Source organism: Candoia aspera, chromosome 8, assembly GCF_035149785.1.
Source record: "Candoia aspera isolate rCanAsp1 chromosome 8, rCanAsp1.hap2, whole genome shotgun sequence".
NCBI classification, from domain to species: domain Eukaryota; kingdom Metazoa; phylum Chordata; class Lepidosauria; order Squamata; family Boidae; genus Candoia; species Candoia aspera.
Window position 1 is genome coordinate 41,742,739 of NC_086160.1, and position 12,967 is coordinate 41,755,705.

Below are 12,967 nucleotides of genomic sequence, written 5' to 3' on the forward strand. Positions count from 1 at the left end.
GGTAATCCTATCAAAATAAATGGTGCTGAAACAATGTTATAAAGCTGAACTTTATGAAGTATTATGATACTGTTATTTATACTAGTTCAAAGTAACAATTTCAGAGGTTCTTGCTATTAAATGAATGACATTCTTACATTCTACAATTTTTTAAAAAAATGATTATGCATATGAAGAAAGCAGGTAAATTCTCTAAAGGAAAGTGTAATCCCATTTGAAAAATATTTTTAAGAACATTTCATTAAATAATTGAGGATACAGCTTTTAAAAAATATTATTCCTGGATGGTATGTAAATCAAAACTATAATTAAGGCTTAAAGTGATTATCTCAAAAATCCCTTATTTCAAGCAGAAAAAGTATTTCATATTTGTTATGCAAATAAACAGTACACAAAGACTGAAAAAAAAAAAATCTAAAAATCGTGAACACAATCCATTTACACATTTGGCCATGCAAATGAATTGTATTTTTTGTACTTTATTCTATTTAAGGTGCAATCAATATATTTCCTAATCCGAAATGCTACATTTTTATACATTAGTATATTAACTTGCAATAGAATACATATAATTTGACAATTACCTAATAGTATAATAATTACATTTAACTTCTGCAGTTATCTTAATATGACTATAGAAGGTAAACACTTTTAAAGACAATTTTCATTTTTCAGGAACAACACACAGTACAAGCAAGCGATAATTAGGCCATTGCTCTTTTAAGCATTAATGAGTAACACTGATATTATTTCCTTTCATTAAAATCCCATAATCCCATGGCTTATTTTCCCAAAACATAAATCTAACCCAAAACTGAACACACAGGACAAGTGGAACATCAGTTCTATGAAGTTGAAGAATGATACCCATTTAAACATATTGAAGAAACAGGAATGAACCTCTATGCAATTCACTTACGCATGAACTAATTAATAAAAATGTTAAAAAATATTAATAAAAATAAAATCCTAACTAATTAATCACCAAGGGACGCGGTGGCGCTGCGGGTTAAACCTCTGAGCTGCTGAGCTTGCCGATCGGAAGGTTGGCGGTTCAAATCCACGTGACGGGGTGAGCTCCCGTTGCTAGTCCCAGCTCCTGCCAACCTAGCAGTTCGAAAACATGCAAATGTGAGTAGATTAATAGGTACCGCTTTGGCAGGCAGGTAACGGCGTTCCGTGTAGTCATGCCGGCCACATGACCACGGAACTGTCTACGGACTAATGACGACTCTTCAGCTTTGAAACGGAGATGAGCACCGCCCCCGAGAGTTGGACATGACTGGACTTAATGTCAAGGGAAACCTTTACCTTTACCTAATCACCAACATTTTGGTTAAAAAGATACTCCTACCCCTTGAGCCTAATTTCTAATGCTGTACTTGTAAAAAGTTCAGACAATAAGCACTACTCCAATTATTGTTAGCTGCTTTGGCTTTCCTCTTGAATTAAAAAAAAAAATACAGATGCAAAATGAAATACAATGGTTTTCCCAAGAGTTAAATACAGTGTATTAGTGGGGCATCATAAAAAAACAAACAGTAAGATCCAATGGTATGTTTCTGCAGAGAGCAGCAGTGTCTACTGAAGGCGTTCGGATGGATTGGACCTTTCACCTTTGCCCAACATGTCCTGCAGAAGATATGACAAGGCTATTGAAAGTATAGGAGCAGCTGCAGAAGCAACTGCCTGGGCATTGCTGGATTTCATCCAAAAGAGAGTATATGCCTTTTTCCCAGAACAGTTTTATGGCTGCACAAATATATACAGAAGTAAGTCTAGCTAACCAGTTAAAAATCATACAAATGGCTACTTTTAACAGAAAGGTGTGTGTATATAGTGATGGCCTATATAAAAATCTAGAGCTCCACTTGAGCAATGAACTGAAGGTAGGCACCATGATCTCTGCCTGCCAAAAGCAAAGACCTTAAAGTTGTGCAACTTACGCAATGATCATAAGATGGCCTGCTCCTCTCTTCAATCTTTGCTATGAAGAGTGCTTATCTGCAAAACCATCAAGCCAATCATCTGTCATATGCTGGATCCTAGCCACTTAAAATTAAGAATGTAAAGGTTTAAAGAGCCCTTTCAGCTATTATTAAACACTAATTTTACATACACAGAATAGCTTTCTTTTTTCCCTGCCATTTTATAGTATCCAACTATATATGCTGTCCCCTCCATATTTTAACTGCTAAAGGATATAAGCAGCGGTATCTTTGTACAATGTTCCTATTTCAACTATTTTAAAACAAATTGAAGGAAACCACTAAGCAATATTGGCTAGCATTTGTTTATCTGTGATTCATTAATGTGCCATGGATTCTGCAGTATAAAATCCTTCAATTTGGAAGTCTATCTTGACTTCCATTTTCCATCTCCAAAGCAAGTCTCATGTTTTGGCTTATTAGGAAGCTGTACACAGTATGACTACCACTAGTAATACTGCAAAAATCTTTTCAAAAAACAGTGTAATAAATAGACAAATGATAGTGACTTAAGGCTTTTTCAATATGCGGATTGTGAAGATTACGCACCTTTCTCTTCATTCTTCTAGCTCCCAGTTTTGCCCCACAAAATGTATAGAAAAGGCAAAAGGTCCAGCAAAGCAAAGTAGAATGATTGAATTAAACCCTTTGTCGCACCTGATGGAATCACTACTAGTGACTGCACCTCCAGAGCAACGTAACCATCTTACAAATGTAGAATACAAGCCAATAAACTACAATTTTAAGTATTATTTCCAATAATACGCAGTAGATTCACATTCTTTTCCTCTTATCATGTAAAATATAACAATTGTATGGAACAATATGGGAATAAACATCACTTCTGTCTCTTGTTCAGACATACAGTCAGAACCAGAAATATTGGAACAAGGATAACTGTTTTGGCACTTGGCCTCTGTACACCACAACATTGAAGTTGAAAGGAAACACACCCAGATGGGAGCGAAGTCAGGACTTTCAGTGTCATTCAAGAGGTTTGACAAAAGTGGGGCACTAACCATTCAGGAAGCACAGCCAGTGGCATTCACCCCCCCCCCATCGTTGGTGGCGCATAAAAATGGAACAAATGGCTGACAAGCAGTGTGTGGCCAGGTGTGGCCTGTTTCCTGGGTACCCCATGACCAATCAAGCAGATAAAAGGCCTGGAGGTGGTTCTGAGTGTTACTTTTGCATTTGGTAGCTGTTCACTGGAACTCTCAACATGAGGTCCAAAGAGGTGTCCATGAGAGTGAAGGAGGCCATCATTAGGCTGAGAAAACAAAATAAACCCATCAGAGAGAAAGCAAAAACATTGGGAATACAAGAGTTTGGAACATCCTGAAAAAGAAGGAACTAACTGGCAAGCTCAGCAACAGCAAAAGGCCTGGAAGACCATGGAAGACAACTAAAGGGGATGACCGCAGAATTTTGTTCATGGTGAAGAGGAACCCTTTCACAACATCTAGCCAGGTCGAGAATGCTCTTGAGGAGGTAGGCATGTCATTGTCAACATCTACAGTCAAGAGACAGCTTTATGAATGTAAATACAGAGGCTTCACAACAAGGTGCAAACCACTGTAACGCTCAAGAACAGAAAGGCCAGATTAGACTTGGCCAGCAAACACCTAAAAAAGCCTGCCCAGTTCTGGAATAAGATTCTTTGGACTGATGAAACCAAGATTAACTTGCACCAGAATGATGGGAAGAGAAAAGTATGGGGAAGGAAAGGAACAGCTCATGATCCAAAGCATACCACATCATCTGTCAAACATGGTGGAGGCAGTGTTCTGGCATGGGCTGCCAATGGAACTGGGTCACTGGTGTTTATTGATGACCTGACTGCTGGTAAAAGCAGCAGGATGAACTCTGAAGTGTATAGGGCTATACTTTCTGCTCAGATTCAGTCGAATGCTGCCAAACTGATAGGACGCTGCTTCATCTTGCAGATGGATAATGACCCAAAACATACAGCAAAAGCTACCCAAGAGTTTCTCAAGGCAAAGAAGTGGCATGTTCTTCAATGGCCAAGTCAGTCCCCTGCTCTCAACCCAATAGAGCATGCTTTTCACTTACTGAAGACAAGACTGAAGGCAGAAAGACCCACAAACAAGCAGCATCTGAAGGCAGCTGCAGTAAAAGCCTGGCAAGGCATTTCAAGGGAGGAAACTCAGCATTTGGTCATGTCCATGGGTTCCAGACTTCAGGCAGTCATTGCCTGCAAAGGATTTTCATCCAGGTATTAAAGGCAATTCTTGTTTGTAATGGTGTTGGTTTGTTCCATTACTTATGAGCCACCAACGATGGGTGTGTGTGTATGCCATTGGCTGTACTTCCTGAATGGTTAGTGCCCCACTTTTGTCAAACCCCTTGAATGACAGCTGAAAGTCCTGACTCTGCTCCCATCTGGGTATGTTTCCTTTCAACTTCAATGTGGTGGTGTACAGAGGCCAAATGCCAAAACAGTTATCCTTGTTCCAATATTTCTGGTCCTGACTGTATACAGAACTGAAAACCTTAAAAACATTCAATAAAAGCAATACAACAGATCAAAATGAAAAAATGTAACTGTGTACATAATTTATTTCTAAAATTAATGAACTTAAAAATTTAAATGGAAAGTGATGAAGGGAAGAGGTTTCTAACCCTCCATTCATATTGAACCTTTCTTCCATTGCACTGATAAAATCATGAAGTGCACTTTCATAAATCCAAATAACTAGGATTATAATTTTATATTGAGTTTTGGGCTTCTATAGAAAGATAGTAATCTCAAATTGAACAGTAAAGGCAGAGATTTGACTTAACACACTTTTTAATATCTATACTGTAATGAAGAAACCTCTCAAAACTAAGAGACCAATCTTCTGTAACACAATATATTTTTACAGATTAAAAATTTCCTTAAAAATAATCTATTTTTCAGCTAAACCTTTTCATTTAGATGCCACAGTTTACTAAGTGCACATACAAAATCTCTAAATGGGAAAATATTGAATAAAGTGCCCAGAAGGTAATTCCTATTAAATCAAACACTGCACATTCTTAAAGCACTGGCAAAGAGAATAACACAACTTTAAATACAAAAATACTGCAAGTTAACACCAACATGTCATAGTAGGTTTTGATGCTGGTTCCAAGTGAACTGTATTATCTGGTAACTGACAAAGCATGAGTGGCTTGTGGCTCTTTAGCTTATGAGCCAGTGTCATAAATATGGCTTCCACATGATCACTGTCATTTGGGGTTTTAGCAGAAGTTTCAAACAGCGGCATACCATGAGTGTCAGCAAATTTCTGAGCCATGTCTGTAGGCACCTGAATTGCATTCCTCAGATCGCATTTGTTTCCAACCAAAATCCGGGGTATATCACTGGTGAGCAAGTGTTGTTTGCACTCTTCAATCCACAGTGGCAAACTCTGAAAGCTGGCAATATTTGTCATATCATATACAAACACAACTGCATGTACGTTCCTGTAATAATGCTGCACCATGCTCTTCCTAAATCGTTCCTGTCCTGCTGTATCCCAGAGCTGGATCTAGAGGTTGGAAATGAAGGAAAGGGCATAAGACAATAAAACAAACAAACAAACAAACAAATGCAAGCTTCAAAAGGACAACACATTATGGTATATTTATACAGCAGTACCTGCCTAAATAAAAATAACATATTTTCACGATAATTTATTTTAAATGCCCTTCTTTAGTTTTTAATGTTTTTCTAAAGGTCTGGAGTGATGAAGCTGTCTAGATTTCTGGAAAGAAGCTGTTCTACAGGACATTTATTTATTTCTCAAATTTTTGCTACTGTCCATCTCCCGCCTCCCCCAAGAGGGACTCTGGGTGGTTTACAATAAGTTAATCAATTAAACATTAAAAATAGTAATCATAAATAATGCATAAAATATAATACAATAGAAAAATAGAAAAACAAAAATCCAGATGGCTACAAAAGATCGTAAAAATGAGGGGAGCACTACTCTAAGGTGCCAGCCATCCCCAGGAATGGCCACCCCCTTCCCCACCCCAAGCATGGTGGCAGACCCAGGTCTTCAGGGACTTCCAGAAGGTCAGGATGGATGGGGCTTGCTTCTGGACCAGCTGTAGCTTCCTGTGGCACAGGAAACTTCAGCATCCCAGTCTAAGATAGGCCCATTGAATGGGTAGTATCTAATTGCAAGGACCAGAATATAAAGCAAATCAAAGCCAAATTAAAGATCAAAACTAACATTCTGAATTTTACCCAGAAGTCTGTCTGTAGCCAATGCAGAGCTTGCAGCACTGGGTTTATATTAGAATTGCAACTTCTTCCTGACAACAAACAACCTGCTGCATTTTGGACCAACTAGAGTTTTGAGTAGTTTTCAAGGCAATTCCATTAGAGCGCATTTCAGTAATTTAACCAGGAATTGACAAGGCCACTGTTGCTAGAGCCTTCTTTTCTAAGAACGGGTACAACTGGCACATCAGCCAAAGCTCAACAAAAGCACCCCTTTCCTGGTCTTGTTTATCCAACACCAAGTTGCAGATGTGCTTCTTCTGGGGGAGAGCTACCCCTTTCAGTGTTACTACTGGAGAGTGTGCAATATGGTTTCTGCAAATTAACAACTCCTGGTTACTCCTCTGTGGCATGGCTCATGGGTAGATCGCCCTCAACCCACTACCCCTGACTAGAACTCTTCTCTCAGAAAGGAGTACAAATGCTGCAAACACTGCACACAGCTCCCAAACCTCAGATATTTTGACAACTTATCTCTGGGAGTTGGGATTTTCTCCACTCACAAGTATAAAAGCTGCAAAAAGAAATCGAATACATAATAGCTGAAGAACAAAGAAAGGTGTTTTTGCCCAGTACTCTGCCTAATATCAAAAAGCTGAGTAGATCTCATCACACCCAAATATCCTTCTAGGTGACAAAAGAAAAAAACAAATCTCAGGAAGATTGTTTGTTTGGCAGTTTCACAGTAACAGCTGTTGGTTGGTACTCTCTCACATTTTACGTTTTACGATTGTTTTTAATTTATTTAATTTGTTTTTAATGGCTTTTGTTATTATTTTTGTTGTTTATGTATTTATATATTTTTGGGGGGGGTTGTTTTTTAACTCCGTGAGCCACCCAGGGTCAGCTATATGAGATGGGCAGCTATATAAATTAAATAAATAAAAAACAAATAAAACATAATACATTTTAAAAATTGGAAATTACTGATTTATTTACATCTTTGACTTAAGTTGTAATTGCAACAAGTTGTCTTTTGAAAAGAAACACTTTTCTTAGGCTTGGCTGTAGGTCCTTATACATTCCCTTTTATCCAGTAATTCGACTCGTAGCTGCTTTGTGCATTCTTGGGGCAAATACAGTGGTAGACAATAGAAAAGGAGTCCCACAGATTATGGTAACTTTAGGGTGCTATCAGTGAAAACAGACTGAGAGCCACTGCACTAGATGATTTTGCCCATGTCACCGTATCAGTTTTCGCTTCCCAGTAATACAAAATTTCTCATCTCTGTTGAAGAAAGCACAACATTCTTCATGGAAAAAGGTGAGAACACCATTAGAACCAGTTGCCTTTATTTTTCCATCATATGACATAAACTTGTGTCATCCCTACATAGCACAATAAGGGCTATCAGTGGAATCATTGACTCCCATTTCAAGGTTTATGATCTTCGTCACCCTGAGCCAAACCGGGGGTCCCCGGACCACCGGAACTTTTCCAACTCCAAGTCTCATCAGCCCTACCGAACCCGGCCGACGGCGAGGCAGGACGGGGACCGTAGTCCACCGAGAGAGAAACAGAGGCGGCCACAGCATTTGCTCACCTTGATTCTCTCCTCGTCGATGTCGACGGCTCGCTCGCGGAAGTCTACCCCGATGGTCGCTTCCGTGCGCTCGGGAAAGCGCCCCGCGCAGAAGCGGTACGTGAGGCACGTTTTCCCCACGTTGGAGTCCCCGATCACGATGATCTTGAAGATGCGGGAGCGCGCGGGCGGCAAGGACCCGGGGCCCGCGTGGCTGCTCGACAGACTCAGCTCCAGCGATGACTCCACGTCGGCCGCCATCGGCGGACACTGCCTCCTCCCTCTGCAAGGTCCTCAGGCCCGCCCGGCAGAGGAGGAAGGCGGGCGGCGAGAGAAACTCGGCCCGTGGTTCAAAGCTTCCCTCTCCGCCCACGGCCGGACGAGGTCGCCGCCAACACCGCCATCCGTACAGCCGCGCAAGGGCGGGAGTGCAGGGGCGGCCCGCACCGGGCCACTACGCTCCTGGCAAGGACAACAATCGGCGTAAGAGCGGCGTCCCTTTCCCCCTCCTTACTGGAAAAACGAGCGCGATTCAGCCTAAGATACCGCGAGAAGTGGGGGATGGGGTTGAGATGCCCTTCGCCCGGAAGATGGTGGCGTTGTGGCGATCCGGGGTAAATGCCTGGCGGAGAGATGCGGGTTGCAGAGAGGTTTGGCTCCCTTCTCCCATCTGCTGCTATAGAGCAGCATTGCTACCCGTGTGCTGTTGAGCTCGAGCGCCGCCAGAAAGAGAAAGCGTTAACTTTGGGGAGGTAATATATGGGTAGAAGGAAATAAATCAATACTTCAGTAGTATTTAGGCGTAGGTTCAGGTGACCTTGGAGAGGTGACTAATGCTAAGGGACTGTATTTTTAGTAGGCAGTGGTTCGTAGTGGTTACATCTAGCCTCGAAATCAGTTGTGGCCAGCAGCGACTGCAATGCCTTCGTGGCTTTTCGGCAAATACCGAAATCACAAAATTAATCCACAAAATTTACTGTGAAAAGTATTATACAGAATTTAACACAGTATGTAGCCTATTGCACACCAACACCGGATCTGTGATAGACTCATGGTAGCACAAAGGTCTGGCAATTTACTATCAAGGACCCTAATCAGCCCTTACAACAGCCTTTCTCAACCTTTTGATCCTGGAGGAACCCTTGAAATATTTTTCAGGCCTCTGGGAACCCCTGCACATCCAGGCTCAAATATAGGCTGGAAGTTACAAAATTGTATTTGTTTCATATGTAGGCCTGTATATAAGCATTAACAGTGTTCTTAAACAAAAAATAAGGAATGAAACTTACCTCTTTAATGTGAAGTTGCCCGAATTCAAAATAATTTTTTAAATAAACCATGATCTCCCAGGGAACCCGTGACTCTTGCAGAACCCTGGCATTCCAGAGAACCCTAGTTGAGAAACCCTGCCTAATAGTGATGTATTAGTCCTTGAGCAGGAACAGTTTTCCTCCTCATTCCACTTTTCTTTCACTGCAGAAAGAGCGAAAAAAAGAGCCTTCCTTCCAAACAGAGCATGTAACTTTAATGTAAAATAGTAAATCCTTAAATAAAAAATGGACTTCCTTCGTTAAGCTCAAGTCCTGGTGACTTACTGAACATGCTTACGTTGTTTTCTTGGCAACATCATGCTTTGCCATTTCTTTCTGGGATGCTCTTCTCAATACAGAATTTACAGTACTTCACAGGGATATTCTGATGGTCTTTATTGGAACCAGCTCTGACCCTGCGTAGCTTTCTGAGATCAGCCAAGATTGGTTAAGTACTGCCACCTGGCTGGACAGTAAACCTGTTTCACTACTCAAATCTTAAAAAGTGTAACAATCCAAAATCTTAATCTTTTAATCATGATTTGCACATAGCCACAATGACAATATTTGTACTTATCAGAGCCGTAGTGCAGGAATCTAAAACTTAAAAAGGATTTTATACTTGAGCACCAAAACCTTCCACTACAACTTTAACACATCCATTCTTATCAGTTGTATATGAAAAAAAGTTAACTTTTAAACTAGGGTTTATTTTCCCTATGAAAGTGACTAAATATCATACAAGTGTTATCAAGAACGGAATTCTTCCTATATATACCATATTTATCTGACGAGATAACTTTGAATTTAATTCAACCCCCTGCTTCCCAGGAATATTAGATAATAACACAAGATGATCATGTCGTTTTAAATTACTTTGGGAAATCTAGTCTTCCTTTCAAATAAATAATAGTATTACAAACATTCAGTATTTGTTTGTGCAGTCATGGAAAGAAATATAGCATAATTTTTCATCTGCCCCTTTTCTTTCTGCAGTTTTAGAAAAAAATGTTATGAAGCCTTAAGGACTATTAAAAAAATCTAAGGCATTTATAGTGGATAGTTTGAAACTCATTGATAAATTTGTCTGTCTTGATGAAATTGCAGGCTATAAAAAGTCTAGGCTATAATACACCCCACTGTTCTTAGTATAAAGAAAATGACAACTTGAAAAGAGTTATTACAGAATTTCTGATATCTGATCATTTTTTGGTTACTAACTACCATTGGAGGAAGAAAAAGAAAGGCTTCAGATTAACTCTGATGTAAAACCTCACCTGTTGTCAGAATGGTTTTTAGCTAAAAAAATGCAGAATGGTTGCAGTGTAGTTTCATGGCCACAGGCAGTATTTGTTACTGTGCAATAACAGTTAAGAACAAAATTGTATCACCAACCAATCATAATAATAAAGTTACCAAGATTTTTGAATGGATAGGCTTTACCTTTGAATCTCATTTTGTATTAATGCAGTTAATACAGCATCTTTTGGCTAATCACAGAAAAGATTTTCTCAGATATAATGGGCCCATGAAAATGAGGGAGTGATTAATCCCAGGGTCCACACAATTTTTGTTAGATGCACATATATCAAAAGATGAAGGTTCTAGAATGATCAGTCAATACTTATCTTTTAAATTGTTCTTATCACAGAAAGAGTAATGATATCTCTAAAGAGATGTACAACAATGAAAACCACAAAGTGTTAGCTGTTCTTTTTTTTCAGACTGGCAGTAGTTTTAAACACTTCCTACACTATACTTTAGATTTCTGATTGCAAATTTGATAATCTGTATAAATTCTTGTTACCCTTGTAGGGATATATTTCACCGAGGTATTTATTACTAATTTGAGCACCCATGATTGCCAAGTTGCAAGTTATTGTTCACAACGGCAGCCATTGTGGTTAGCTTTATCGGAGAAGGAGCGCAAGAAGGGGAGTAGTGTCTCCAAACACTGTCGCATTATGCATTGTGGGATTTCACCAACACTAATATAAATCTTTTATGATAATAATATATTACACTGAACTTGTACTACATCTCCTGACAGCAGTTTTCAAATTCTATAATCACACAACTCTTTTTCAAAACATTTTATTGCATTATATTTGGTACCTTATGTTTGACAAAGGAAATTACATCTGTAACTGCAGGGATAAGAAGCTGGTCTGTTATTGAAAAAAAAATCTTGGGCCCGTTAAAAGTTACAAAGTCATGTGCTTGCCTGAAACAACTGAGCAAGAAATATATTCTTAGAAATGTAGGGCTTCAAGTATTACAAACTTGTGACACTGTGGAAAAGTTCCAGAGGTATCTAAACTGCAGCACTTTTTTTTTCCTGCATAACGTGAACAAGGCCTGCTGAGGTTTTAAACAATTAGTCTCTCAATCAGTCAAATTGGTAGTCAGGAGTTCCTCTCTTAAAAATTTCAAGCCATAGTTAAATTCTTTTATATTTTCACTGTACGTGAAAACTACATGCTGTCTTTCTAATGAGTTGGTGCCACATCACAGTGCATAATTTCATTTGTTCTTGCATTACAGTTTTTTTAAAAATTAGCCAACAATGTTGTCATGCTCATCTCCTAAACAGCAATTTATTTATTTTTTCAAAACTGAATTAAAAGAAAATATATTCTAACCAGTTCCTTCATTTAAAAACTGTGGTGCAAGAACACCAAACTGATCACGTGCAGTGAATTTCGGAGACACAACAAGCTTATTGAACACCTTATGTTTCGTTATTTTGCTTCATATTTTAAGTCCCAGTCTCTACAACAACATGAAATATGTGTTGCAGGTTTGCTTGCAAATATTGATTCACATTGCATACTTCGAAAGGGTAGAATCATCTCTGTATCAAAATCAGTCAGATGCTAAAGCCCCAACAACTTTTTGTGCTCAGTGAAAAGAATCCAGTGCTAAAACAGCATTTCTGCTGTCTGAGATACTTATCTCAACAAGACAAATTTAAAGTAATATTTCTGCCACACACCTGCTCCAATGGGGTGTTAAGCCTTCAGATTCCATATAAATTAGTTTAAAAATGGGGTATGTAGATAAGGGTACTTTTCAATTTTAGCAGTGCTTAGCTTTTCTTTAATTTTCTTTAATTGAGCCATCTATTTCCAGCAATATGTTACTTTATATTATATACTTTCGTCAGCAGGATAAAAAAAGTAAAACTTTGAAGGCAACTTTTTTTTTCTTCTTCCATTCTCTGTAGGTTAGAACAATTCAGCAGGTGCGTGACAAAAATATTATACACCAGATACAGTCCAAAATCATTCCACTCCTTTTAAAGTTCATATTTCATTGGCCAGTTCTTCAGTTTCTGCAGATATATCTCCATTAACTGTGATCTTCATATCCTCTTCATATCCAGGGGGCATAAAAGCCAAAGCATATGGGAAAAGCTTATGACAATTTGCTCTGTACATTTCAGCTGCTTCTTTACAGTCTCCAAGGCTACCATCATTCAATGCTTCCAATACTTCCATGCATGTCTAAAGGAAGAAAAATGTGTGTTTTAAAAGATCCTGTATTTCAACAATTGAAATAATTGCTAGTTCTGTTTTCATAAAGATGTTTTTGCATACTGTTATCTAAGGCTTAGATAACATTGTGCTCCCTAGAAAATTACTAAATGTTTACTAGTTCTCTGGGCTATTTTATTTGAAATTTGAAAAAGCTGAAGCTGAAAGCAAGATAATAAATAATTGTTTATATCAAACAAATTTACCTGAAGATTTCTGTTTGCTAGAGATTCATCAAGTGAAGTTGCCAGTTCCACAGCTCTTTTCTGGCTTGTAGGATCCAAATAGTACACCATTTTGGCAGCTAAAAGCAGAAACAAAAATACCCGTCCAC

The 12,967-nt window shown here is 38.8% G+C and overlaps 3 protein-coding genes across 4 annotated transcripts in view; 1 reads left to right on the forward strand and 2 right to left on the reverse strand.

The window, feature by feature from the left end:
• LOC134502095 (uncharacterized) overlaps nucleotides 1-12,967 on the forward strand; it is a 161,460-nt gene that overhangs the window by 13,901 nt on the left and 134,592 nt on the right. The gene's annotated exons all lie outside the window — the stretch shown is intronic.
• On the reverse strand, nucleotides 409-8,177 carry RAB33B (RAB33B, member RAS oncogene family). The gene is made up of 3 exons (XM_063310260.1): nucleotides 7,809-8,177; nucleotides 1,318-5,524; nucleotides 409-973 (listed from the first exon to the last, which is right to left on the reverse strand). Exons 1-2 carry the CDS (start codon nucleotides 8,046-8,048, stop codon nucleotides 5,084-5,086), a joined length of 681 nt encoding a protein of 226 aa, XP_063166330.1. The 5' UTR covers nucleotides 8,049-8,177; the 3' UTR covers nucleotides 409-973; nucleotides 1,318-5,083.
• Nucleotides 11,176-12,967, reverse strand: part of NAA15 (N-alpha-acetyltransferase 15, NatA auxiliary subunit) — a 49,191-nt gene continuing 47,399 nt past the window's right edge. Inside the window, exons 19-20 of the mRNA XM_063310538.1 lie at nucleotides 12,840-12,937; nucleotides 11,176-12,603 (exon numbers count right to left, since the gene is read on the reverse strand). Coding sequence (XP_063166608.1) covers nucleotides 12,403-12,603; nucleotides 12,840-12,937 — 299 coding nt within the window. The 3' untranslated portion in view covers nucleotides 11,176-12,402. The remainder of the gene's footprint in view (nucleotides 12,604-12,839; nucleotides 12,938-12,967) is intronic.

Excerpts from the sequence above, each read along its gene's own strand:
- RAB33B (XM_063310260.1), bottom strand. The coding sequence starts at position 8,048 with ATGGCGGCCGACGTGGAGTCATCGCTGGAGCTGAGTCTGTCGAGCAGC. Across the intron at positions 5,525-7,808 it reads TCGACGAGGAGAGAATCAAG|ATCCAGCTCTGGGATACAGC; the intron begins GTGAGCAAATGC and ends TCCAACCTCTAG.